At 43.3% G+C, this 24,722-nt stretch overlaps 2 protein-coding genes and 1 non-coding gene across 14 annotated transcripts in view; 2 read left to right on the top strand and 1 right to left on the bottom strand.

The window, feature by feature from the left end:
- The first annotated feature begins 265 nt into the window (after positions 1 to 265).
- Positions 266 to 13,227, top strand: LOC128755857 (testis-expressed protein 47). 5 transcript variants are annotated; one of them, XR_008414181.1, is made up of 9 exons: positions 266 to 441; positions 1,207 to 1,279; positions 1,608 to 1,711; positions 1,810 to 1,874; positions 2,303 to 2,381; positions 2,542 to 2,661; positions 2,727 to 2,874; positions 3,097 to 3,260; positions 3,651 to 13,227. XR_008414181.1 is itself a non-coding variant. In XM_053859961.1 (9 exons), the coding sequence occupies exons 1-8, from the start codon at positions 316 to 318 to the stop codon at positions 3,135 to 3,137; spliced, it is 756 nt and encodes a 251-aa protein (XP_053715936.1). In that variant the 5' UTR covers positions 266 to 315; the 3' UTR covers positions 3,138 to 3,182; positions 11,103 to 13,227. The 5 variants fall into 5 exon arrangements, 4 of the variants coding, with proteins under 4 accessions (XP_053715936.1, XP_053715928.1, XP_053715919.1 ...); XM_053859961.1 differs by having other exon boundaries at positions 3,097 to 3,182; positions 11,103 to 13,227; XM_053859953.1 differs by having other exon boundaries at positions 3,097 to 3,182; positions 10,721 to 13,227.
- trnae-uuc (transfer RNA glutamic acid (anticodon UUC)) lies at positions 1,494 to 1,565 on the top strand. Its single transcript has one exon. It is a non-coding gene; the product is annotated as a tRNA-Glu (tRNA).
- LOC128755826 (rho GTPase-activating protein 44-like) overlaps positions 3,729 to 24,722 on the bottom strand; it is a 22,718-nt gene continuing 1,724 nt past the window's right edge. Inside the window, exons 1-24 of one of the 8 annotated variants that reach the window (XM_053859892.1) lie at positions 19,985 to 24,722; positions 19,593 to 19,632; positions 18,832 to 18,951; positions 18,678 to 18,754; positions 18,447 to 18,558; positions 18,200 to 18,276; positions 17,415 to 17,532; positions 17,259 to 17,327; positions 17,112 to 17,193; positions 15,969 to 16,096; positions 15,759 to 15,870; positions 15,217 to 15,298; positions 15,065 to 15,145; positions 13,800 to 13,913; positions 13,632 to 13,723; positions 13,381 to 13,561; positions 10,697 to 10,714; positions 10,047 to 10,220; positions 9,605 to 9,661; positions 9,051 to 9,512; positions 8,523 to 8,635; positions 8,054 to 8,437; positions 6,910 to 6,951; positions 5,952 to 6,099 (exon numbers count right to left, since the gene is read on the bottom strand). The exon at positions 19,985 to 24,722 is cut by the window's right edge and continues 1,723 nt beyond it. In XM_053859892.1, coding sequence (XP_053715867.1) covers positions 6,944 to 6,951; positions 8,054 to 8,437; positions 8,523 to 8,635; positions 9,051 to 9,512; positions 9,605 to 9,661; positions 10,047 to 10,220; positions 10,697 to 10,714; positions 13,381 to 13,561; positions 13,632 to 13,723; positions 13,800 to 13,913; positions 15,065 to 15,145; positions 15,217 to 15,298; positions 15,759 to 15,870; positions 15,969 to 16,096; positions 17,112 to 17,193; positions 17,259 to 17,327; positions 17,415 to 17,532; positions 18,200 to 18,276; positions 18,447 to 18,558; positions 18,678 to 18,754; positions 18,832 to 18,951; positions 19,593 to 19,632; positions 19,985 to 20,046 — 2,763 coding nt within the window. In that variant the 5' untranslated portion in view covers positions 20,047 to 24,722 and the 3' untranslated portion in view covers positions 5,952 to 6,099; positions 6,910 to 6,943. Of the gene's footprint in view, positions 6,100 to 6,909; positions 8,438 to 8,522; positions 8,636 to 9,050; positions 9,513 to 9,604; positions 9,662 to 10,046; positions 10,221 to 10,696; positions 10,715 to 13,380; positions 13,562 to 13,631; positions 13,724 to 13,799; positions 13,914 to 15,064; positions 15,146 to 15,216; positions 15,299 to 15,758; positions 15,871 to 15,968; positions 16,097 to 17,111; positions 17,194 to 17,258; positions 17,328 to 17,414; positions 17,533 to 18,199; positions 18,277 to 18,446; positions 18,559 to 18,677; positions 18,755 to 18,831; positions 18,952 to 19,592; positions 19,633 to 19,984 lie in introns of all 8 variants that reach the window. The other 7 variants (XM_053859859.1, XR_008414179.1, XM_053859868.1 and 4 more) reach the window with 7 other exon arrangements.

The following is a 24,722-nucleotide window of genomic DNA, read 5'->3' as shown; positions in this document are numbered from 1 at the left end:
ACACTGAAACAACTCTTTTCCAAAATGCATTTTCATTGTCGCGCTTATACGTGTTGTTTTTGTTTTTGCTTGTCCTATTCAGCCCAAATTATGCGTTTTCTCGTGACGAAAACGAACATCTAATGCCATGTGCGGTTTGGATTTCTGGTTTTCCTCATTGAAGCTGAGGATCGCCAACATAAATGTGGATACACCTTGTTTTAAAAGTCCGTAAAAGTCTATGTTGTCGTCTTAACACTGGACCCTTAGTAGTGAGCGCGTGACGTCACGCGTCGCCAAGTAACCCAGCAGCCAAACAGCCCTTGTTAAGGTTTGATGGCCTCCAAGATGAAAGCTCGGGCCTTGAAGTGTAAATCTGGCAAAAAGGAACAGTCAGACGAGGAAGAGGAAGGAGAAGAAAGGCTCACCGTGTTTGATGTGGTTCATGGAAAGTTCAGAGAGGTTTGTCTTGAGATACACAACAACAGCTAATTTTGCTAGTCGGTGCTAACCATTGCTTCAGTGTTTCAACTCTGTATCTTATAACGACGTCAACGTTCATAACAGACATATACAGCTATTTACATTTCTTTCACATCCTTTACTTTTTTGTTCGGTATATTGGAGAAAAAGAATGACAGCAATGTCATTCTTTTTCTCCAATATACCGAGCAAAAAAGTAAAGGATGTGAAAGAAATGTAAATAGCTGTATATGTTTGAGTTGATGTTAAAGTCTGAAATATTTTCAATACTAATATTACATGTAAAACTCAAAGCAAACTTAAACATGGGAATAAGTGACACTAGATTAATGGTGGAAATACAAACATAGCAGTCTGACGTGACTGAGTGTTAAACACAAAGTAGGTGTTGTGTGTTGCTGCATCTGGATGTTTACTAGCACCAGCAGGTTCCTTTTATGGCATCTCACTAACAAAAGGTTTGTATTGCTTTGAAATCACCGGAGGAAGTCAGAGTTGCAGTGACATTGAGCGATGGAGAAACCTCTTTTGGCAAATGGAAATCAGGAGAAAAATGGAGAAATCCAGATTATTGTTTTATTCTGTCACATCTCAGAGGGAAGAGGTTGGTATCGATGGAATATTTTCTTACATTGACAAACATCCTTGGGATAAAGTTTGTAGATGTGGTATCATTGAGGAGATTGGACGTTGTGTATCATGATGACAATTAAGACACAACCCGTGCACTTTGTGTCCTTTCAGGCTGTTGTGTTGCAGCGGCTGATAGTAGTTGCTCGCCTTCGCGGGGATCCCAGCGACCGTGAGAAAGTCGGGGGTAAAAAACTCTTTTTTTGGTTCATGCATTTCTATTTTCAAAGAGTGAGTTAGTGTGGCTCAAATCATCTAAATTAGTGTGAGCAAGCATTTCTTAATACTGAAATATTTGATACATTTAATGCCTGAAAATACGTTGTGTGTAGTTCTCTGTGATATTATAGTAAGCAAGTACAAATAAGAATATGTGGATTAAAAGGCTTTTAAAACAGATATCCCATATGGTCTAGCGGTTAGGATTCCTGGTTTTCACCCAGGTGGCCCGGGTTCGACTCCCGGTATGGGAAGGTCCTCTATTTATGATCAGTCATCACGTGCTTTGGTTCCAGTTCACCATGAGAAACTGATGGCTCGCCTCCGGAAAGTTCATGTGCAGTATCTGACCACTGGTTTGTTGCTTCTTTACCCTTCTTCTCTGCTGCACGTCATTGAGGTGAGTCACATCATGACATATATTTGTGTTCTAATGTTCTGCAGACTGATATGAGCATGTCACTGTGATTTCATCTTCCTTTTCCTTCATCTTTTCAGACGTCCAGAGATGTTCTAGTTCCTGTTGTCCAAGATCTTGTGGCTCTGCAGCAACGACCAGACAGGTAACTGAGGCTGCTGGTGTAATCTGAAGCTCTGTAGTCAAGTGTAGTACAGAGAACACAGATATACCACAGAATCTACGAAGACATTCTGACCTTGAGTCATTGGGGAAGTTCTCAGGAGATGGAACCTCCATCGTCACATGGTCAGATCACCTTGAACAAATGAGTATTCCATGCAACTTGACTAATGGAATAGTATTTAGAAAGAGGTATCTGACTTCAAACTGCAAGCCTAAAAGTAGGAGTCAATTGGCTTTGGAGAGGACAATACACAAAAATACACAAAACACAGCTACCATTGTCATTTACACTGTGTTCTGCTGCATCTTTATGAATGGACTGTCCTATTAAGTAGCTCATAAGGTTTGGATTATAAACGTGGAACAGTAAATTGAGTCACTGAGCGATTTGTTTGCTTCTTGACCCAGTTTCTTGTCAGAAGATCCGAGGATGGTGCTTCTGCCACAGGCATATGAGAGCAGAATGTTCAAGCAGTGGAGCTACAAGGTTTGTGGACACCAGACTAATAGATGGGACAACTGTACATTTTGGGTGGATGATGTCGTTCAAGAGAATCTCTGGAGCTTTCTGAGCACTGCATGTGGGGTGAAAATACCAACTGAAAAGAGAGGGAAAAAAAGATCTTGATGCCTGTTCTCCTACTCAGGTGTTGGACCCTCCTCAGGGTGGCGTTGGCTTGGATGATGACGAAGTCAGCACAGTGCATCTGTTCCTCTCAGTCCTGAAGTCGCTGGAGAACCTTGGCCAACTCCAAGACCAAACCACGGTTCCCTCCCATCTCTCTCTGGTGCCTTTCTTAGAGTTTAAATGTCGCTCTCTTTATCAAAGTAGGCTCCTCTTGGTGCGGTGCTGGACGCCAACCCAAAGCTCCTGGTCAATCAGGCTCTTCTGAACAAGATGGCGACCAGGGACGAGCTCCTGACCCCTCGGCAGTACCTGGACACCTATAGCTCGGAGCTGAGCATCAACATGAACTTTGGTCAGATCATTTTTGTCAACATCCTGCTTTTGTTCAGCTCGAGGTCAAGAATGTATTTTAATATATTGAATGTTAATTATTTACTCTCTTCTTTTACTTTAAAACATCACATATAATTTAGCATCAGTCTGAAATATTTGAATATAATTCCAATTTGGAAAACACCATTGACTTTGTTGTGTTCCTGAGTAGAGTTTCATTATTGTGTGTGTTCTCCTCCAGGTCAGCAGACTCTGGGCAGGCGACCACCAACCACCATTTAAATGTTCGCCACGGTGCCAGACCCAGTGCATGTTGGTGCATTTTATGTAAGTCAGTGCGTATTAGCATGAATCTGTGGAGCATTTGTCCGTGTCTGTTGTTCTTGAACACGTGAGGGTGTTTGGGTTAGATTTCAGATTTCTTCATTGAAAAACTTAAGTCTGAGGATGGACGGAGTTTAGATGACCGGGGATTGAGGACGGGTGTTTCCAAAATTCTGGTGACCAGCAACTTGATCCAGCAGGATGATTCCAGGATTGAAGGCAGATATCACAATGATCAAGAGGCCAAAATAAATGTAAAAAAATGATCCTTTACACAGCATCTCTGCAGCATGGCGGGGAGGTGAAAGGTCAGAGCACTGTGCTCTCCGCCTCTTCCTCAGACTCCACTCTGCGGTAAGTGGTCTCCAGCAGAGACAGAGAGTTCCTGTAGGGGGCGATCTGGGGCAGGTCGAACAGAGCGTCCAGCTCCATGTTGATGACCGGAATGTCCAAATTGCAGAGAGAATCTAGATGAGCACATGTCCATGAAACTTTAGTAAACCAACAGTTTCCACAGTCAGAGGGGAAAACAAAAACCACAGACTCAAGTTAATAAAAAACATCTTTATTAACTAAACATTCTGATGATGAAGAGAACGTTTCTTAAATTAATATCTCACTTCAGTGTCAAAGAGAAGCTACTCCCTCCATCACAAGGATGGTCAGAAATATTCCAATATGCATCCATGATTAAAAATGTAACAGCTCCTCTGTTCTTTTTTTTTTCAGCCTCATTAGATGAGATCAGAGAAGCGTCATGCAGCAATCACACATTTTGTGGTTTGAGTTTTCTGTCTGCTGGAGCTTTTATACCTGCAACATTGATCGGGGCAGCTGAATTATTGAATAGTACAAATTGAACACAAAGACATATACAGTATATTAAAAGGTTTACACAGTCAGAATACGCCCCTTTAGCGACGACCGCATGTCGATACCTTTCAATTTGCTCAGTCCACTTCACCATTCCGACAACACACACAAACTTACACTTACAATACAAAACCTTTAGTGTTTTAGTGCTTCTAATATTGGGGGCTTGTCTTTGTGGTTTTTAGTGTCAATAGTGTGGTATCTGGATGCTTCACTCGTGGGAAACTGTTGGCAGGGATATATAGTGTTTTTGTCAGCCCAAGTTAGAAAGTGTGTTTTTGTGTTTGAGTGTGTCCACTGAAATCATTTGTTTTTACTGGTCAAAAATGTGAACTGGAGTTCATTCATGTGATAACTTTTTCCATTCATCAATGAATTAATATCAAATTAATATAATCAATCTTGATGCCGCAAGAGTTTTAGTAAAAGTTTGATGCTTCCGTTTTGGGCTCCAACACCAAGTACACCTGAAGTATTGCTTTAAAAAGTCAAAATATTAAGCAAAAACTTTGGGACAAAACTGATTAAAATATGAAAACAAATTTGGTTCTGATGTTATTTTTTACTACACAAGGAAATTATTTTCTCACTTCACACCATGTGGCTCCTCTCTCTAAATTGTGACAAAAAAAGAATGGATAAAATGTCTTCTCTGCTACACAATAGTCACGTCTGGTTTGTACAAAACTGTGTTGATTGGTTTCACTTGTAAACTATCTGTGGTGGAGTGTGGCCCCAGGGACTAGAACTCTGCGGTGATTAGAAAATCTGAGGGCTTCATAATGTTCATCTTAGACTCTGGAAATATACAATATCAACAATAAATATCAGCAAGATCCCGACACAGATGAAGAAACATACGTGATTTCAGCGTTTGACTTCCGTGCAATCTGGAACCTAAAACATGCAGCAGCAACAAAATGATTCTTAAAAATCATGGCAGAGATAGCGCAAACTGGCACAGTGACACTCAGCTGCGAGGCTTGTGTTTTTCTGTTTTCAAATCCAAACTCTGAAATTATACTGTTTTCCCTTCCACTGTTAATTCCTGGAATAAAATCGTGTAATAAGTTGAATTTAAACATGTTTCATTCATTTGATTTATTTAAATATAATCACTGCAATAGATATAAAATAGAATTAAAATTAATGAAAAGAATTTGAATGTAATGAAAATCTGTTGGTTTAATTCGACCGGACTGTGTCTGAAATAGTCGGCGGGTTTCTCTTGTGAAAAATACCCTTATAGTGATCATAGTTGAATGATAAAATGAAAGAACCTTCCTTTCTTTCTTGGCCAAGGCTAGACATGGCTAACTCGGTCCTCAAAGGACCGGGAGGGGGTGCCGACTTTTTTTTTCTAACCACTCAAGGACACACAGTTGAAGCAGACAGAGTCAATGAACTGATTACAGTCTGACACCTGATCGGTGAACAGGTGTCCTTTTGACTGGTTGGAACAAAAAGCCGCCGTTGCGACGCAAGGGCGCATGATGAAATTAGCACTGCTGTTTTGGTGACGTCGGGAAAATTGAAGACATATTTTTAGTTTTAAGTCCAACTTTTACAAATTATTATTGCACATTATACAATATTTTTCTTCTCTAAATATCTGTAAAAATCAATATAATAGAATAAAAAGTAATTTGGAAATGAAAACAGTTAGATTTCAGATTTCTTCATTGAAAAACGTAAGTCTGAGGATGGACGGAGTTTAGATGACCGGGGATTGAGGACGGGTGTTTCCAAAATTCTGGTGACCAGCAACTTGATCCAGCAGGATGATTCCAGGATTGAAGGCAGATATCACAATGATCAAGAGGCCAAAATAAATGTAAAAAAATGATCCTTTACACAGCATCTCTGCAGCATGGCGGGGAGGTGAAAGGTCAGAGCACTGTGCTCTCCGCCTCTTCCTCAGACTCCACTCTGCGGTAAGTGGTCTCCAGCAGAGACAGAGAGTTCCTGTAGGGGGCGATCTGGGGCAGGTCGAACAGAGCGTCCAGCTCCATGTTGATGACCGGAATGTCCAAATTGCAGAGAGAATCTAGATGGGATTAGATAGTCAGGGTTAGAGGAGCAGAGAAGGAACGGAATGACACAGAGAAGGCTTTCTGCGATGGGTCGGTAACTGATGTGGGTCTCCAGTCAGCGTGGCTAGTGATTGATGACCAGGGATTGGACACTGTCAATTTCCCTGATAAACTTGGTGACCATGATCCCTGCTCTCCTGGTCTCTGATAATGGAGTCTACAGAACCACAAGTCTGATGGACAGCTGCACACAGCGGGAGGGAGGGGAGGATGTGCGGCCTTTAAAGTTGAGCCAAAATGTCCAGTTTCTGTCAAAACACAGCATTCAGAGGAAAAATCTGGCAGTCAATCTTTAATGCTGGTGTTATAAATGGAACTTCATTATTCTCAATGATTAACAACGCCCATTTCTTGTGCTAAATGTCCCATAATGCTCTGCAACAGTTTTGTACAACTGATTCAACATGCCAGGATCAGAAATTTTGTCTTCAGAAAATTTAGTACTGAAAATACTGGCAGGTTTTCTCAGGCGCTTTGTCATATCCGCTTCAATCTGGGAACAATATCAAACTTAAAAAACTTAAAATTCAAAACAAAAATTCTAGCTTATATTCAGACCAGACACATTCAGCTCAACTTTAAACAGGTGGGTGGTTTGTCTCCAGACGCTCCAGTCAGCCGGGACCTGACATGCATCAATGCGTGACGTAAGCCTTCATGCAAAAAGGGGCGTTAAAGTTTCCAAATTCATGTTTGGAAATGAAAACACAGGGAATCAGCGGCAGGGTTCTTTTGGGAACATCACCATGAAAACCGGGTCTTACCATTAAAGTCCTAACCTACACTGTACCGCTGGTCTCATACGGCTGCAAATGAATTGATAAGAGGTAGTGTTAGAGAAGAACAGAAGCAAAAATCTGGACCTACGTTACTTCAGATGAATGCATTAGAGGTGGTTAAAGTGTCACTGACATCAACCTATACGTAATTATGAAGAAGAAATACTGGGTTTTCATTCCATGTATTAAAAAAATCATTTCAATGGACAATCATAAAATACAATGTGATTCTGACAAGGTTCTCATAAGCAGGTCAAACACTGTCGGTATATCTTGTCACTGGGGGGACCAAACGACGGTGCGCTGTGCACTGAAGCAGTGGAAATAGCATCAGTATCAGCGAATAATGATGGATTTGTCAACGGTTTGTGAGGAAGATGGGTAGGTTCATGTAAATAGAGGACTTATTTTTATTCAAACTCTGTTATTGTGGAAGCAACGGCTTCGGCTATTGTGAGAGGATGAGATGTGATGAGGAGAAACAATGGCAACACTGAAAGGTAATGTAAATGTAATGTAAATCTCTCTTTAGATGGGCCAATCGAACAGAACATATAATGTGTTTGGGTGGGACTCAGTGTCTTTTACAGAGTAGTGACACCTCTGCAGTCATTTGGTAGCTTCTCTCTGCTGTTTTGGAAAGGGTTGGTGTCATTGTATGGGCATTTGGAGTCAGTTTCAACACCCATTTGAGGCAAAGGCATGATAATCAGTGAAATGCAGATGGTTGCCACTCGCCCCTTATTCTTTAAACTTGTCACCTATTTCTATTTCTTTTTTTGCTCTTTTGCTTAAAAGAACCTGCGTACAAGCTTCATGCTGCCGTACATACAACATCCTGCTGTCATGCGACAGTTTGAGGGTTCTCCTCTGATACTGAAACTGATGAACTTTTTTTACGTGCAATCTAATGGTGCACCGACGTGATCGACCTCCAGTGACGTCACAAAGGTTCTCGCTCTGTGGAACACGGCTCTCAATTTGATTCACTTATTTAGCGATGTAATTCAACAGAACCATCATTGCAGGTGATGTATATTCATTTCATACTGCGTATTTCTGCATTGTTCCAGAGGCGTGTCGGTGACACTTTAACTGTAATTATCAAAGGTAGCTGTTGATCTCTCACCTGTCGACATGCTCTCTCCAGGTGACAAACCATCCAGCAGACCCGCCGAGTGGTCCAGAGGCTGTGGGCTGGTCCCAGGAGTGCTGGGTGGCTGCGGAGGAGGGAGGCTGGGTCTTTGCCTGGGTGGCTTGGGTGTAGGTCTGGACTTGGGCAGGGTTCCAGCCAGGGAAGGTTGAGAGGAGAGGCAGGGCATGGTGGCGGCCTGAATATGTCCAGTGGACCCAATGGTGGCGTAGCCTTGAGGGTAGGTGAAGCCATAAGAGGAGGGGGTGCTGGGTGGAGTCGGGGAGAGGCTGACTGGGGAGGGTTGACCCGTGGACTGGTCCGACATTGCTCCTGACTGACAGTACGGGGCTTTGGGAGGGATCGGAGCCAGTTTCTTTGCTGTGAAACGGCCGAGGGGAAGCGACATAGAGTGAATTTTCAACTTCACAGTCTGCGTCACTGTCCAATATGTTCATAAACTCACCTCTCCTCAGCGTGTGTGGGCTGTGCTCCTGCTGCAGCTGTCCACTGGAGCTGAGGGCGCCCTGGATCCCTTTCTGTCCAATGACTGGAGAGAGCTCCTTGTTCTTCAGGGTGCTGTGGGAGAAAGAGGCAAAGGAGCACAGTCCAGTCAAGTTACTGGGAACAAGTTTCAGAGAAATCCGGTGACTTTCCCAAGGATGGAAGTGAGATTGATGATGTGAAACAGTGTCAGGTTGCAACTCTTGACGACTGTGTTCTCCATGAATGAATGTTGTGCAGATTTCTCTGAGGTGAACCTCACGACCAGGCTCACTTTGTAATCTAAAATGGACATGGCAACCCAGGAAAACCTTCAGCATGGCTGCTGCGTAAAATATGGACGCAGCAGAGGAACCCTGGACTGAAGTAGCTGAGGTCAGAGCAGAAGCAGGGATGGACAAATTGTCGCTGTGAAGGTCGATGGGAACCTCCATCACCCATTGTTGTGCTCTCTTCTCTACTTGTGTGTCAACAGCACCTGGTAGTTTACCTCGTCAGCTTGGCTCGTCTATCCCGGATGCAGGCACAGGCGGCCCAGGGAGGGGGGGCAGAGATGGGAGTGCTGGGGGGTTTAGAGGAGTTTACAACTAAATCTTGACGGGTGAGAACCAGTGGGGGTTTAATGTAGAGGGAGGATCCATTCATTTCATGCGCGGGGTCAGAGCTTGGTTTGTGAAGGTGCAGTGATTTTGGTTTAGGGTTCGAGTTTACGTCAAGCTGCTGCGGTGATGGGCAGGGGGACTGTGGGACAGGTGGGGATGAGGAGGGGCCAGTGTCTGGACTAGGGGCCACAGGTCGGGCACTCTGAGGTGCCCTGCTGTGGAAATGGTGGTGAGAAAGTGAATAGGAGGAAAAGGAAGAGGAATAAGGGTAAGGAGGTGGGGGCCGCCCCTCTTCAGAGGAGGGGCGGGCGTAGCTGGTGTCAGGCCAATGGGACGGGCCGTCATCAGAGCTGCAATGATAAAAATAGCAACGTTTGGAGGTGAAACTGCACAGAAGTGGGATCCTTGGGTCAGGACGGGTCAGTGGCAAATGTAAATTCACCTGATCCAGCTCAGAGCTCTGCGACAGTGAAGCGCTAAGTTGTTTATCATGCTGGGGCTGTGACAAACAACAAACAAACAAAAAACAGTCATGCCTGGCCTGCTGACAACAAACCAACATGCCCAGGAATCGGAACACGCAGGGATCATCTGCAAAACACTACAGTTCTACTGCATGGGGGTGTACGAGTTCAGGTGGTGCAGTAATAGGTATATTTTGGGCCGGGGTGGGTCACTATTTTCTGGAGCAGTTCATCAGGGAGGGGCTGCATGTGTGGGAGAGGACAGCACATGCATGGAAGGAAGCGTTTGTTGTGCAGCATGTGCACGGGCAGCACAAGTGGGAGAAGGCTGTTACAGGTGTTTTGTGTTGAGCGGGGCATCCTATTACGGGCGCAGGGAAGGGGGGTTCCATGTGAAGGCAGCATTGCAGGCAGCCTTACCTGGCTCTCTCGCTGCCTGAGGGAGGGTCAGGGGAGAGGTAGCAATCCCCCGGCTGCTCATCAATGGGCGGGGTCGGGGGGTGAACGCATGGCGGTGTAGAAAAGCATTTACGAGTGGAAGAAGATGAGCCCCTGCGGGACACCCAGGACGAGTCCATCACCCTGATGCCAGTGCTGCAGCGGACAGAGACAGCCAATCACAAGAGGGCAGCGACCCGGAGTTCGCCCTTCACGAGTCGTGTGTTTGTGATGTTTCAACCTGCCCACAGTTTTTTGAGCTGGGCTCTGTGCTTTTACGTAATAGGACGTGAAAGAGACACACTTGCCATTAAATAAGTAAGTCAATGTGTGAAAAAGCAGGGGAAACATTTCACACAAATGGAAATTGAGAGGTTTTTCACTTCACAGACCACACCAGGGCTACATGGGACATTTAAAAAAGCAGGTAGCCTAGAGGTTGATGTTGTTTTTCCAAAACATGTAACAATTGATGTAGAACAAGTTCATCCGGAGACAAAGGTCACTGCAACAACACAGCGCAGAAACGCATCTTTTGTTTGAGTGGCTGGAATCAGCGCGTCGCTGAACCTGAAACAGCAACAGGGATGACTGACATACGGACGGGTGGCGAGAGGATGATGTTACTGTACCTTTGTATTTTCCTAATTCTGCAGCAGAACAGGGAACAGAGGACAAGAGAAGATCGGTTAATGGAGAAGTCGCGGAACATTAAGACGACACGGCGGCAAGTCGGGAGACCAGACTCAAGTGAAACCCAGAGGAGACTTGTTAATGCTCCACTTGGCACTAATTAGGTCAAAATCTCCCTGAAGGACAAAATACATGAGAATGATTTTAATATTTCGGTCACAAAAGATGGAACATACAGAAGATATGGAAATACGGCAAACTGCAATGAAACACACTGTTCTTGTGACCAACTTGTACAAGTGAATGAAAGAGTTTTAACTAGTGGCAGTCAGACTCTGCTTTTATTGTGGTTTTATTTTGAACAGACACTTCCTTGTCCCTCCTCTGTCTCTGTGATCTTGTCAGGTAATGGCACACAGCTGGAACTCATCCTGCCATCAGCCTGGAAGCACCGAGTCTATACACCCCACAGTGCCAGATCTCTCTGGTCCTGGTAAACTGTCCTTTTGTATGTATTCCTACTCAGACTCTCTGCTCCCGTCGTACTATAGTCCTTGTAGGTTTTCTATTGTCTTCGGTGCCTGAGTCTAGTTTGTTCCTCGCTTCTGCAAATGTGCTGATCACCAAATAATCTTCCGTTTGTGGTGCCTCATTTTTGGACTGTTCATGACTAAACCCTGTTTTGATTTGCTAGTAACAGCAATACATCTCTGTAACTCATCCTGTGTTGTTGTCTGGAAGCTGCACACTCATTGTACTCACTTCACAATGCTTCAAACTAGAAGACTTGATTTAGTGCTATAAAAGGGTCAGAGTACAGAATGTTGCCGCAACAGTCTTACAAGTCTTAGTAACTTCAGTGGTGTAACTGAATCTTCTCACCGGTCTCACCTTTCGGGTCCATCAAAATCAAATACCATCATAGAGCATCTCACCGTTGATGTAAAATAGAGTAGTATAGTGACATTCTGATGAGGAGAAGACTTGCATATTTTGATCACTTTTAAGTTTGACCTGGTTTTTGGAATATTTCACATTAATCTAACTCTATTCACTTCTACCTTGCTGAGCTTTCTCAACAGCAAAACATAGAAAAATGGAATGCCTGTACCAGATATAATAAACAGAATAACCTGAGAAAGCCCTCACATTACTGGTTCCCTATAAATCAATTATGAGGTGTTTAACCTCCTGAGAAGCAGATTTGTGTCATGAATGATCTCAGTTGTCACATTAATAGAGTCTGTAGGATAATGAGATTCCGTGTCCTTCAGCAAACACATTCGGCTAAAGGTTTTATTTCTCACATCAAGAGACTGACCCCTCAGAGGAAGACCTTTCTGGGTGTGAGCGACGATTGGCACATGAGGAGAAGAATTAAATAGCCAAGTACGAAATACAGTCCCTGCAGAGCTAATGGATCATTGTGTGGAGTCGTCTGGTTCTGACGACTGTTTGTGCAGAGAGCCAAGTTTAATTAGCCAAGACGTCCATTCAGCTCTGATAAGACTCTGGGAGAACTGAGAGGGTAAAAAAAAACAATCATCCTCAGACTCTTCATTTCACAGCAGCCGTCTCGGAGAATTCCCTGCTCAGAACGTCTGGATTGTATAGCTCATGAAAATCTTCAAACGCTCATCGGTTACTGCTTCCATCAGCGTTGCCATGGCGACCTATGGGTTCTCTAAAGACATTTCCAAGACAGTGGAGAGAGGACTCCTTCGTGAGGACTGTTGTCTGCTCTCCAGGCTGCCTGGGAAACCACTGAAGGCCATGGTCATGGACATCAACAGTGCATCCTCACCACATAAAGAAACACCAGAATACATTCTGAAATACACCTAGAACATATATAATGGATAAACAATGTCGGGCCTGACACCATTAACCACCATTACAGATTTTCCTAAGAATGACGCAAGTTAACAAATATATGAAGATTGATATTCATTCAAAGCTGGTCAGTACATTTAAAGTGATTGTAATAATACTCCTGTCATGGTTCGCTTTTATTTTGTGTTACTTCCGTTTTCGTCTCCGTCCTCTTCCCTGTTGTGTTGGAGCTTCACTCTTGGTATTGGCACACAGCTGGAGCTAATCTACAGATCATCCACCGCTCTTTCTTAAGCGCTTCGGTTCCAGCAGTGTGTGCCAGATCGAATCTACTCATTCTTAGGTAATTGACTTCCACGTATCCTTCTCCTCGTCCGCTCGCTCTCGTGTTTTCTGACCCCTTGGTTTTTCCCCTGGTGCCTGAGTTATTAGTGTTGTTTCCAATATTTGTTTGTTTCCGATCTCCGCGTGTTTCCTATTTCCTCTGATTTAGTCTTTATCCCTTGTGAGTTTGTTCTGATGACCGCGTTTGTGATTTTGTTTTTTCCTGATTGTTTTTCTGTATTTTCAGATTCCTCGCTCGTGATCTCCCGGTTCGGTGACGCCTTCAGTTTTTGGACTTTCTACTTTCTTTGTATCTCCAGGATTCTTGGATTGTGCGACTTTTTGTTACATTATTGTGAAATCTCAGTTTTGATTAAAGACTACAGTTTGTTACTCTGGTCTCCTGTTAGTCTTTTCATTTCAAGCATTTGGGTCCTGCTCCGCTGGAATCATTACAACTCCATTATATTTCTGATGTAGTTTTTCAATGCTGCTGCAGGTACTAGAAATGAAAGAAATTTCCTACCCGTCCTTCTTGTAGAACTCCAGCATCATGTTATCGGTGGCGACACTCAGAGGCCGCCGGCTCTGGTCATTCTGCCTGCGATCTATCTGGTCCATGTCCGGCGACGGCATGGAGCTGTAGTTGGCATTGTGGTTGGTGTGTACCGGACTTCCGTAGTTACCGGTGACATTGAACTCAATTTCTTAGGATGAAAAGTTTTGTTACAGAAAAAGTTGGTTGTTTACATTATTTCCGGATTTTGTTTTTTTTACCTCCAGGGAAGAACCAGTCAGCATGCAGGATGATTGGCTCAATGATGCCGACAATCTGCAGGGACACTGTTGTCATCATCTCAGTGATGTTTCTGAAGACGTAAGAAGAGACCCAAAATGATTGTGACCCACCACTCAAATGTAAAATTCTCTACAAATAAGACAAACCCTTCATCGTGCATCCACAGCAAATTTGGTCCTAAAACAATGGCGATGTTCCCCGGAGTCATTTTGTTTACGTCTTGGTGCTCCGTCAGCTTGGAGAGAAATTTGATCAAATACCTGTCAAGAAAAAACAATTGTCAACAAGGGCACAATTACAGTGGATATTTGCAAGGCATCGCCAAAACAGGCCGACGATTGCTCCCTATTCCCCCATCAAAAATGCAGCTGTGTGGCAGGAGCAAACACGAGGCAGTGCCACAGGTGAGCAGGTATCACAGTCAGTGCTGGAACACACTGTATCTGCTGACATTATTATTGTTGCTTATTTTGGCTGTGGACAATCGGGACACCCTGAGTGGTCTGCAGTTACGCGGCTTCTCACCCAACACATAGTTTTTCATGACCTCTTTTTTACTTTCTGCGGCTCCAGTTCTGGTCAGTTGAGTCAGACAACTCAGTCACTGCATGCACCACTGAGCCTGTCCCTGCTCATGACCCTGTCTCTGTTCAATTCCCTCCTTCATTGGAGAGAAAAGATTTAATGTGGCTTATTTATACAAACAAATACAGGTGTAAAAATATATATCTCAACTTAAGAATGAAAAGGGAAATCTAATGTTCTGTAATCAATTGAATTCAAGTTTGTATTTATTTATTTAAAGTAATTTTACTCAGTGATTGTTTTTTTCCTTAAATTTTTAAAACATTCATCTATTTTTTTTTAACATATATTATATTTCATTCTTACATGTTTGCAGTTTCACTGAAAAGCAGATTTTCCACTACAGTTCACTCACTATTCAATAACAATGTATGCCATTATTTAATGAATGGTGTATTTTGTTTTATAGTTTTTTTGGTCGTAAGTTAAAGTTAATTTATATAAAAAAAACCCTATATTTACAAAGACAACAACTTCTTGTTGGAAGTGTCAAAAGTAGCCCATTTGTCGAGCTCAGAACTCTTTTGGGGATTACATGAGAAAAAGAAAGAATGTTTGAGGAAGGCACCGGTACAAAACTGAGTCAGACCTTCAACTCTCAGCCTTGAATGGGATTGTTTATTGACAATCAACTGTTTATGAAGCGACGGTGAGAACAGAGATTTAGGAATAATGACACCATTGTTTCTCCACTGTCATGGTAACAGAACTGGGTCGTTCTATGTGTGTGTGTGTGTGTTCTGGGATTGCTCGGAGGGGGAAAGAAACCAGGCTGACAAAGACCTCGAAGTAGTTCAACTCATGAAGCACCAGAGAAGAAACCCACTTGAAGTTGTTGCTGTTCACGGCCGGAAGTTTCTCACAGGCTGATTGAAGCGCCTGCAGCCTCTTGTCCTGGTCCGGGATGCTGACAGAGGGAAGAGTGCTCTTTCAGTTAACACGCACTGATAAAAAAATATATATAATATAGGGTCCTACTTGGAGGCTTGGATCCAGTCGTTGTAGAGTTCAAACGTCATTAAGGGTTCAGGTAGTTCACGCAGGTATGATTTCAGAGCCCCTGAACAGAAAAGAAGAAACCAATTCACTTTAATAAGATAAACGTCTTGGATTATGATACATAAAAACTTTGCTTTTGACTAGCATTATTCCAAGGCAGAGCGATACAGTGTTGAGAGACTTTCAACAGAAGAGAACTCTTCCATAAGGGCCAAATTAGGATTCAAACAGGCAACAATTATTCATGTATTCAAGAAATAGCTATGGTCAAAATATACATTAAAATGGATTCAGAAATAATTGAAGCAAAATATCGCTGATGAAAAATGAAAACCCATTGACATGATTCATTTCTAGGGCAGGACAGTAGCGCACTGGTTCGCACTGCTGCCTCTCAGCAAGAAGGTTCAGGGTTCAGCTGTATGATTCATTTCTTATTATCTCCATAACAATGTTCGATCAAACAGCCAGCTGTCTGTCTTCCTGCCAGCTGATCAAGTGACGTGTGTGAGGGAACTGGCCTGCGATAGCATGAGGGTCTGCTGAGTATTCCTGGACGTCCAACACTCCGCAGTCCAGAGACGCCTTCAGCTTCTTCAGTTTGGATGCTGACGGGGCGATCCTGAACAGGCCCTGATGTCGATGAAGTCCCAGACACAAATACACACTTGTGTTGAGCAGCGGACCACAACAGCGTACACTTGCAGGCGTGTGCATGCCAGTGTGCGTACCTCCTCTTGCATGCCACACTCCAGCAGCATTGTCACACAGGCCTCGATGGGAAAAGCAATATCTCTCCCGCTGAGCGTTAAGTGTTCCTCTAATGGTTTCCCATAGCACGGCTTCTCCGCCCACGACTCTGTACACACACACACACACACACAGATGTGTCATTATCTCTTAGTGATCACTACACTCATGCAGCAGCATCCAATTGATTCCCACAGAACTCCTGAAACACAATTTTCTCTCTTCCTGATCAACAACATGACGTGTACTACACAGTAACCTCTCAGGTCCGTGTTGTCCGCATATGTGGATGTTACATTTTGCCTTTCAGCACCACAGCATTTCGTTTTGTTGATCTGTTGGCCACATTTAGGGACACTGCACGCAGCATCTTGTTGAGATGCAACAACAGCCTTGTCAGCGCCAAAAAAGATGCGCTTACAAACTCACAAGACTCATGCAACAAAAACTCTTTTGACATTTTTTTGACCAAATTTTGAGAGTGATTCCAGGGTACACGCAGCACAAGTCTCCAACTTCATATGCCATGGAAATCTGATATATTGTAGTTATAAGTTAGTAACATTATTAATCATAAAAGCGTTGTGAATAACACAAACAAGGACATTCTGTTTTGCAAAAACAATTCTCCTTAAAAGACAAAGTTTAGCCGTCCATCAGGGCGATTCCTATCGCAAATCACATAAAACAAAACTCACCAAACTAACCTGTTCATTTTTTTTACATATTTCTTCTGACAGACAGACAATATAAATATTTTTTTAGAAAGCATAACCTCTGATATTTAAAATCATATATGAGTAAATGTATTCAGTTAAAAAAAAACTATATATACAATCTGTTTCACATTATTAACAAAATACATAAAACATGTTTTGTGGGTGAAAGTCATATTTGTAAATGGTGCAGCTATATATTTTGCCCTTGTCATATCCATTGGCTTTTCTGGTTTGGAGTGAGCTCCTACTGTTAAACTGCAGAGCGCACACCTCTGTCAGAAACTGCATTATTTGTTTGGGTGATGGAGCTTCATCTGAAATCTTGAAATAGAAAATAGTTTACTGATGATAATAAATGCGCAAACTGACCCACATTCCCATTTATTTTGTGTGTGTCTGCCGTACCCTGATGAGCTTTGATCTGAGGAAGCACACTCTGCAGAAGCTCCAGCGACTTCCTGTGATACTCAGCTTGGGCTTCGATCAGCTGTTGAGAGAAAGAGGGAGCATTCAATGTCAGGAGATGCCAGTCCTTTAGAGTCCTCATCTTACCGTCTGGAAGTAACTTGCATAGTCGATTTCTTTGGCCATGAAACCATACATATCTGCCGACAACTGATCCTGCACAGATCACAAATGGAAGTAAAGCGAACTGCCCACTTCGGACCTTACAATAGCTGACATCACGGTGTGAAACTATTGACTCACCCGACAGATCTCCATGCGATTGGCGGCCTCCTCCATCTCCTCCCTCAAGTGGTCAGCTTTGGCTCCTGAAGGCTGCAAGTTACTGGACAGTCCTGACGACTTGCTGGACTGATAATACCTGTCAAAGATGGAGATGTAAACATCTGCGGTCACCATATTTTAATCTGTGCATGTTTATATAGTACATATCATCCACATAAAACATGAATTTCAATGTATTTTGCGTAGTCGTGGTTGAGGCAGGTGAATCTTAAAGTCAACCTGGTCTATAACAGATGATGGGTTGGTGCTTGGGAGACCCGATTTCCCAGCAGTCCTCAGCAAGTGCAGGGAAACCAACCCACCACACTGACACAATGGTTTTGCTTGTACTGTACACTCACCATAATAAGTGAGTGTGTAGGTGGGTATCTGAATGAATGTGCTCTGTGACTGGCATCCTGTCCAGGGTGTCCCCTTCCCCTTGACCAAGTAGCTAAGGTAGACTATATGGTATGCTAGTGTGAAAACAAATTGTGATATTGAAAACAACCAAAGGATAAAGAAACATGAAGTGACAAGGTGTTTAACTTGCTATGAGTTTCACAGCAAAGATGAGAGTGTCTCTCATGTCCCATACGTCCAATTAGTCAGACTATTTTTCAGTCTTGTACCGTGTCCTTTCTGTAGTGGCTTCGCCACAACGTCAGCCGCGGATATTGTGTTTTGATCTGGAGGATGCATCACGTTTCCGAGAGGGTGAAAATGATATAAAATAATCCAGACAAGAGAAACGTGCCACTCACCTTGTGCGTGCTGAGTCCATGTCAAGGACCAGTTTTGCTAAATGCTTCCTTTGTTTCTGGATGTTTGGGATTTCCACCTGTGAGACAGGCATTTGTTGACTTTGATATACAGTTGCCCCTGTCTTTTATTTAAAGGTACTTAGTCGAGCTAGTTGACTTGGTCTAGGTTAGTTTGTATCTGGTGTATCGTGTGTTTTTGCAACATGGAGCTCCAGTAAAGAGCTGTGCTGTGTGAATGGTGCTATACCTCGGCCAGTTCAGACAGAGGGTCCACCACGTCTCTCTCGATGGTGAGCTCAAAGGTGATCAGCTCCTGTGCCAGCTTGTCTTGAGTCTCCCCGCTCAGCTTCAGCATCTTCCTGCAAACCCCACAGACCAGGAACTCAAATCAAAAATCTCTTAGCCATGGGACACACTTTTCTTTTCTTCTTCAATTCCTTTTTCTTTCTTGTTTTTCTTTGTTCGTGTGTACGCTCACCCTAGCAGGGTCTCGTCCCCGAGCAGCGCAGCCCCCTCCACCATACATTGTGCGAGAGTTGTGAGGGGGAGTTTTTTCTGCGCGGAGACACACAACAAAACAAATGTCAAGTCATTGTTGTTGTCTTGGGGTCACAGAGCAGTAGATCACCCACCGATGGTGACCTGACAGACTTCTTGTCCAAGTCGACGCCTTGCTGGCCCTGCAGACACGCCGTCAACTTCTTGTGGGTGCTGTGAGAAACCTGTTTGACCAGCTCCAGGCGCTTCTCCACCTGATGGACACAAATTTACAAAGCGCACTTGTCAGACCTGCAGCCAGGTCACGGTCCGATACCGGTCTGGACTGAGAAACCTACCGGTGCAAAGGAATTAACAAATATTCGACTCAAATGTGAACAATGTCTCAAGACCAAAACTTTTTTTTAAACGTTATTAATAATTGAATCAGCTCAGTATAAATGTATCACAGTCCCTCCACAGTCAATCCACCTAAGCCTGACTAGCTGCATTGGCACCAAGTGGTGTTGCCCCTATAGCGCATTAGAGTAAACAAAATTTTCCGAAACAATGAAACTCAAATTCAACACAGCTTTCGGTGTTAGTTTAATTCTAATTATTAATAAAGCTACATTGGCAATATCGCTAATAAAGCTATGCCCACATTAGCACCTCTGCTATGTTGTTTAAATAACAATACGCTTTAATAAGGAAAATAAATCCTTAAGCCACACATTCACATTGGTAAAGTAAGATTTAAAGAACATTTACATTCAATGAACCACTGTAGCCTTGCACAGTGTTAGCATTTAAACTAATGTGTTAGGTTGGAAAAGGAATTCCATGCATTATGCTTCGAACTCATGCGAGTACTACACACACACACACACACAAACACATATGCATACACCCCTACCTGCAGCAGGTCCTCACTCAGAACTTCAGTCTTTTCAGCTCTGAAACAAAAAATAAAAAGGTGTAAAGAGAACTGCCAGAGTTGCTGAAGGACATGTTACCACGACAGCAGGCCACCTAGAGAGGACTTCTCACTGCTGTGAACTAATAAGCTGCATTTCAGAACCATTGATATTCACCAGGCACCTGGTCAAAATATGAATTCATAATATACACATAACTAAGGAAAGTCCATATTAGCTGTGAGTGAAGAACAAAAAAACATCATCAGTGGCCAAATTTGCCCAAACGTCCACCGAACCAGTTGACCTCCGTCCGGTTCAGGACCCCGCTCTCTGTCGCACAGAGGGATTTCAGAATAAAAGCCTAGATTATAGGGTGTGGCAGACTTACAGAGCCGAACGTGACCTACGGGAGGATCGACTCCTGCTGATCTGGAGCTTTCTCTTCCACATCCCCCCCGATCCCAGGAGGAGAAGCACCTGCTTCCAGGCCCGAGAGGAGGACTCGAAGAGGGAGGAAGAGGGGGAGAGAGGAGGAACAGTGGGAGGAGATTGTGGGGGAATAGAGAGAGAGAGAGTGGAGGAGAAAGAGAGAGTGAAGAGTGGAGGGCTGAGAGAAGGAGTGGGTGTGAGGGAGGGGGAGGGGGGAGGAATGCGACCTGACTATCTGGTCCTTTCACTCGCTCATCGCCTCACTACTGCGCCGCTCTGACGATACCTCCTTTCTTTATGACTCTCAGCAAACGCCACTTGTATATTGTCACCTGGTGGCGGAATGACAGTGGCAAGTGTCTTAAAAAGGCTGACATGGGTCGAGTTGGGACTGTCCAGTCGAGACCAAAATGAAGGACAGCAAAGTTTGACATACCTCACATCCCTTACTCATTCATCCCATCACACTGTCACTGGCACTCAGAATTCCATCGTTCCTCCACCAGCAATAACATTCACTCATTAACTGTTTTTGGGAGCGAGGACGGCTGATGAAGAGCTGGTTTCTCTCATGCACGCCCCACTGTGGTTCCAGCCCAGAGAGTCAGCTGTTTCCTCTCCAGGGGGTCGGTGTTGAGCTGACGGGTTCACAGCTGAGGAAGGGAGGGCCTGGCAGAAGCCCATGTGTTGGAGAGCAACAGCAACAACGTGCGTCACCATAGAAACTGCAGTTTATTTTTTCAGCGTTCATAAGCTGAGCATGAATCTTGTATCCGACTTGTCTGTCGTCACGGCCGGGATTCCCGCCGGCAGGAAGAGCCGCGATAGTGACTGCAGTGGATACAAGCAACACATATTTGTGACCAGCATGGGGAAGTCCTCTTTCATGATATCATCTCCTGTTTATATTAAACACTAATCCTATAATGCTTCATAATAATTGAACGGTTCTGTTGTTTACATAACACTTTGATTTGTTTGCATTTTATATTTAACATACTGTTATTCATTTTTTGTTTGTATGTGTGCGTATGCTAGTAAAATGACTGGGAGAGAGGGAATAGTGGATCAAGGACAGAGCAGTCCTGCGGGAAGGAAAATATTCCAGGTGAAGTCATTCAGAATTACCCAGCATCCCTCTGTGTTGCATTCCAGGCGGGGGAGAAGGCGTCGCCATGGCAACAGTTGGTTCAGAAAAGATGGATGAGTCAAACATGGAAATGGAATCTTGTCAAGATGAGTGAAGCGCGCATTACTTTTTCTCACTGCAGTGTAAAAGCAGGATTTTATTGTCTCTTTCACGCACACGCAAACAGCCTCAACACACACACACACACACACACACACACACACACACAATCTTTTATCCAAGGTCATCAGCTCAACAATTGTGGTAGCTGTAATGAAGGGTGGAAGAAGGAAATGATCTTCCTGAGTGTGTGAGCATGTGGACATGCGTCTCACTTCAGTTCACTACAGATCACCCAGGGTACAAATGTAAAACAGCCCGTCACATATTTTAGCATGAGCTTTACCAGGTCATTTTCACATATGTGAGTTTCTGATGTTCTGGTCTTCAGATGACTGAGTGTATCAAGTTCATCACAGGGCACAAACAACAACTCCACAATCCAGCCCAGCCATACAACAATATTTGGGAAACAGGGACAAAAAATAAAAAAGAAAAGAAAAACAAAGGCAGAAATAAATAAATAAAAAAATTAAGTCTAAACCTTTTCAGTAGTACTTCAGTTTTGATTCAGATGAATTGCACATTTTCCCCTCATTTCACTCCAGTGTGGGTCTCCCTTCATGTTTCAGCACAACACAAACCTCCAACCCGTCCTGCTTGATGACCCACTTCCACCACCCAACTGCTTCTGGCAGACAGCGGCTCGGTTCTGGTCTCCCAGTAAACAGGACAAGCCAACAGAGCTGCAGTGTAGACGACAAGCCAAAGAAGAACACCACATCGACATTCTGATCACAGCAGCCAGAGTTTTAAGGTCCGGATCACCGGACTCCGTGATCCCCCTCACAGACCCGGCTCCCCTACTCTCCACCCTCAGCTCAGAACAATCAAACAGCAAGGCTGGTTCCAAATTCATGACCTTATTCTGAACAACAGGGCGACAACAAGGTTTTAAGTTTGAATGGCCGTCAGTTGACAGTGCTTCAGTTTGATCTACATTTGTTATATATCCACAACATCAATATCATGCAAAAATGTGTAGAAAATATTAGATCAGGAAAGAAAGATCCTCAAGGCTCTGTTTTGGGATCCAAATTGTTCAAGATATATATGAATGATATCTGTGAGGACAACTTAATGATGTATGGTTTGCAGATGACACAAGTTTTACCAACAGTGAAGAGAATCTAAAAACACAAGGGGACAACACTGAAAAGTGAATGGAGAAAATGAAAAGCAGGAGAGATATAAAGAGACTCCCTAAATGTCACGGCCTTTTCGGCACATGTCCCTGACAGTTAACAAAACCAGACCAGATCGAGTATCACCCGTGAACATTTGGGGGTTTCAATAGGTATACAGGTGTGGCAGGTAACCCCTACCAAAGTAACACAAAGCCACTGCCTCTTCTACGGAAAAGGACTGTCTGAATAACAAGAAGGTTGAATGCAGTGGTACTGTTTGCTAAAGCATGGCCACTGAAACTACCAGCGCCAGTCGAGGACAAACCTTGCTGGTCAGTTTCAGAGGCAGAAATGGACTGCAACTGGAACATCTACCACAAGTGTTTAATCTAACTCCTGAAGAAGAGGAGCAGAGAAGAAGAGGGAGCTTCCTCCAATAAAATGAAAAACATAAACAACATTCAGGGTTTTCAAGAAAATTTATCTCACGTATCAGTAAATGTATCAGAAATGTTTACTCTAGAAATGAGCATCCAAAGACCAGGAGCAACTGACTCGACATAACATTATCACAAACACAAGCACCGCACATAGTAACATTTACAGTTACGTCTGTGTTGTGACTGTTTGTCACTGTCCTCTCTTTTTTTCAGTGTATGAAGACTTGATACCAATGGTATGTGTAATGTAAACAATTAAATGTCAAATGTAATTCAGGTAAACGGCAAACAGTATTGATGTGAATAAACATTCAGTCATTTTGAGATATTACTGTCAACATTTATAAATGAGGGCAAACAGCCCGTTTAACGCTGAAGAGGAAGCACTGCTCTCTAGTGTTGGGAGGCCGTTACTACAACGTAGGAAACCACTAAAACGTAAAGGCCTAGGCTTAAAGAGCTTTTGTTGGATAGGTTTTCTTCTATTTTTTACTGAAATTTTCTGTTTCGAGAAAAAAAATGTTTCAGTGTCCTTTACGTTGTTTCTATTCAGGAGGGTGGCAAAAAAAGAAAAATCCTTGATAACCTGATTTAAGCCTGAAATCACTGCTCATTCTTCCATAGAAGCATTATCTACATAAGTGGTAAAATGGCGATAAACAATGAAAAGGCTTGTGGAGTCTAAAATACATTTGAAAGCATTAGAACAGCAGCAGTTGAACAACTGAATCAGGTGTCATTGTCTGGTATGACAACGGATGAATAATGTAAAAGAGAGTGATGTCATAATTTCAGCAGCAGCAGCCCTGCAGACACACACTACTTGGAACGTGGCAGGTCTATTTGTAAATCTGTGCTACTTGTTGGCTCACAATGACATTTCCCAAGTATGTCTGGTAGAACCAGAACAGCCGCTGACTCCTGTGCAGATGAGCGACCCAACTCTCCTCCCTGCTGCTGCTGATGACAAACAAATAATAATCACACAATTTGTCACCTTAAATAAATACCCATCAGTGGCAATTCAAAGTTTAACACCTTTGCTCTCACACATGGAATGAATAAAACTGCACATACAAATACAGTTTGACAGCAAATGTTAACGTAAACCAAAGGGATACTAACTCCAACGTGAACATGAAGGTTTACCAGGGCAAAAAGAGCTGAGCCAGAGGGCAGACCAATGGACACTGTCATTACTAATGTTAGCTGAATTTTGCACCAACATGGGCTTCATTGCATAAAATTCTGTCATGTCACCAAAAGAGACAGTGAATGGAGTCTGTTTTTTTTCTCAGTTTAGGGTGAAGCCTGTCCAGTTGGTTTAAACTAGTCAACAAGTCTACTTGTCTATAGTTTCATTCAGCCCTGGGAACATCTCACATTTCTTCAGTCCAAGCTGATGTGGCCAGGAAATGAGAAGTTGGGATGCAATGGAACTATTACCAACAGTCCAAACAGCTGCTGCTCTTTTTGTTTTCTTTTTCTTCGACGGTTGACAGCATAAACACCACAACCATATATCACGTGAATGATATTTTTAAAACAGCTGTAAATATGAGAACGATGATAAAAACAACATGATTACCAAGTACTCCCTTTGGTATCAGACCACCTTGAAACCCATTGAGGTTCAACCAAATTGAAGGCTGACAAAACTTCTAAAATCATAATATTGCCACTTCCTGAGACTAGCATTTTGAGAGCCGGCGCCAGTTATTCATGGGAATGTAGCTCGACGACCCATGTCAATGTGGGCGACACACAGGTGGAATGTGAAATATCTTTAAACATCAGCTGTGATTTACAGAGACAACAATGGCATGTTTCAGTTTGGACTTGAAGGAAAGCCCGGAGACAGACAACACACAGACAGTGATT

This window comes from Synchiropus splendidus, chromosome 1 (genome assembly GCF_027744825.2).
Source record: "Synchiropus splendidus isolate RoL2022-P1 chromosome 1, RoL_Sspl_1.0, whole genome shotgun sequence".
In the NCBI taxonomy this organism is placed as follows: Eukaryota; Metazoa; Chordata; class Actinopteri; order Syngnathiformes; family Callionymidae; genus Synchiropus; species Synchiropus splendidus.
The sequence above is the reverse complement of the archived record's forward strand: the minus strand, read 5'-3'. Positions and strand labels throughout refer to the sequence as shown.

What these genes read in the sequence shown, in the direction of transcription:
- LOC128755857 (XM_053859961.1), top strand. Translation starts at nt 316, where the DNA reads ATGGCCTCCAAGATGAAAGCTCGGGCCTTGAAGTGTAAATCTGGCAAA. An exon ending in TTCATGGAAAGTTCAGAGAG is followed by an intron (nt 442 to 1,206) that starts GTTTGTCTTGAG and finishes GTGTCCTTTCAG; the next exon opens with GCTGTTGTGTTGCAGCGGCT. An exon ending in CTCTGCTGCACGTCATTGAG is followed by an intron (nt 1,712 to 1,809) that starts GTGAGTCACATC and finishes TCATCTTTTCAG; the next exon opens with ACGTCCAGAGATGTTCTAGT.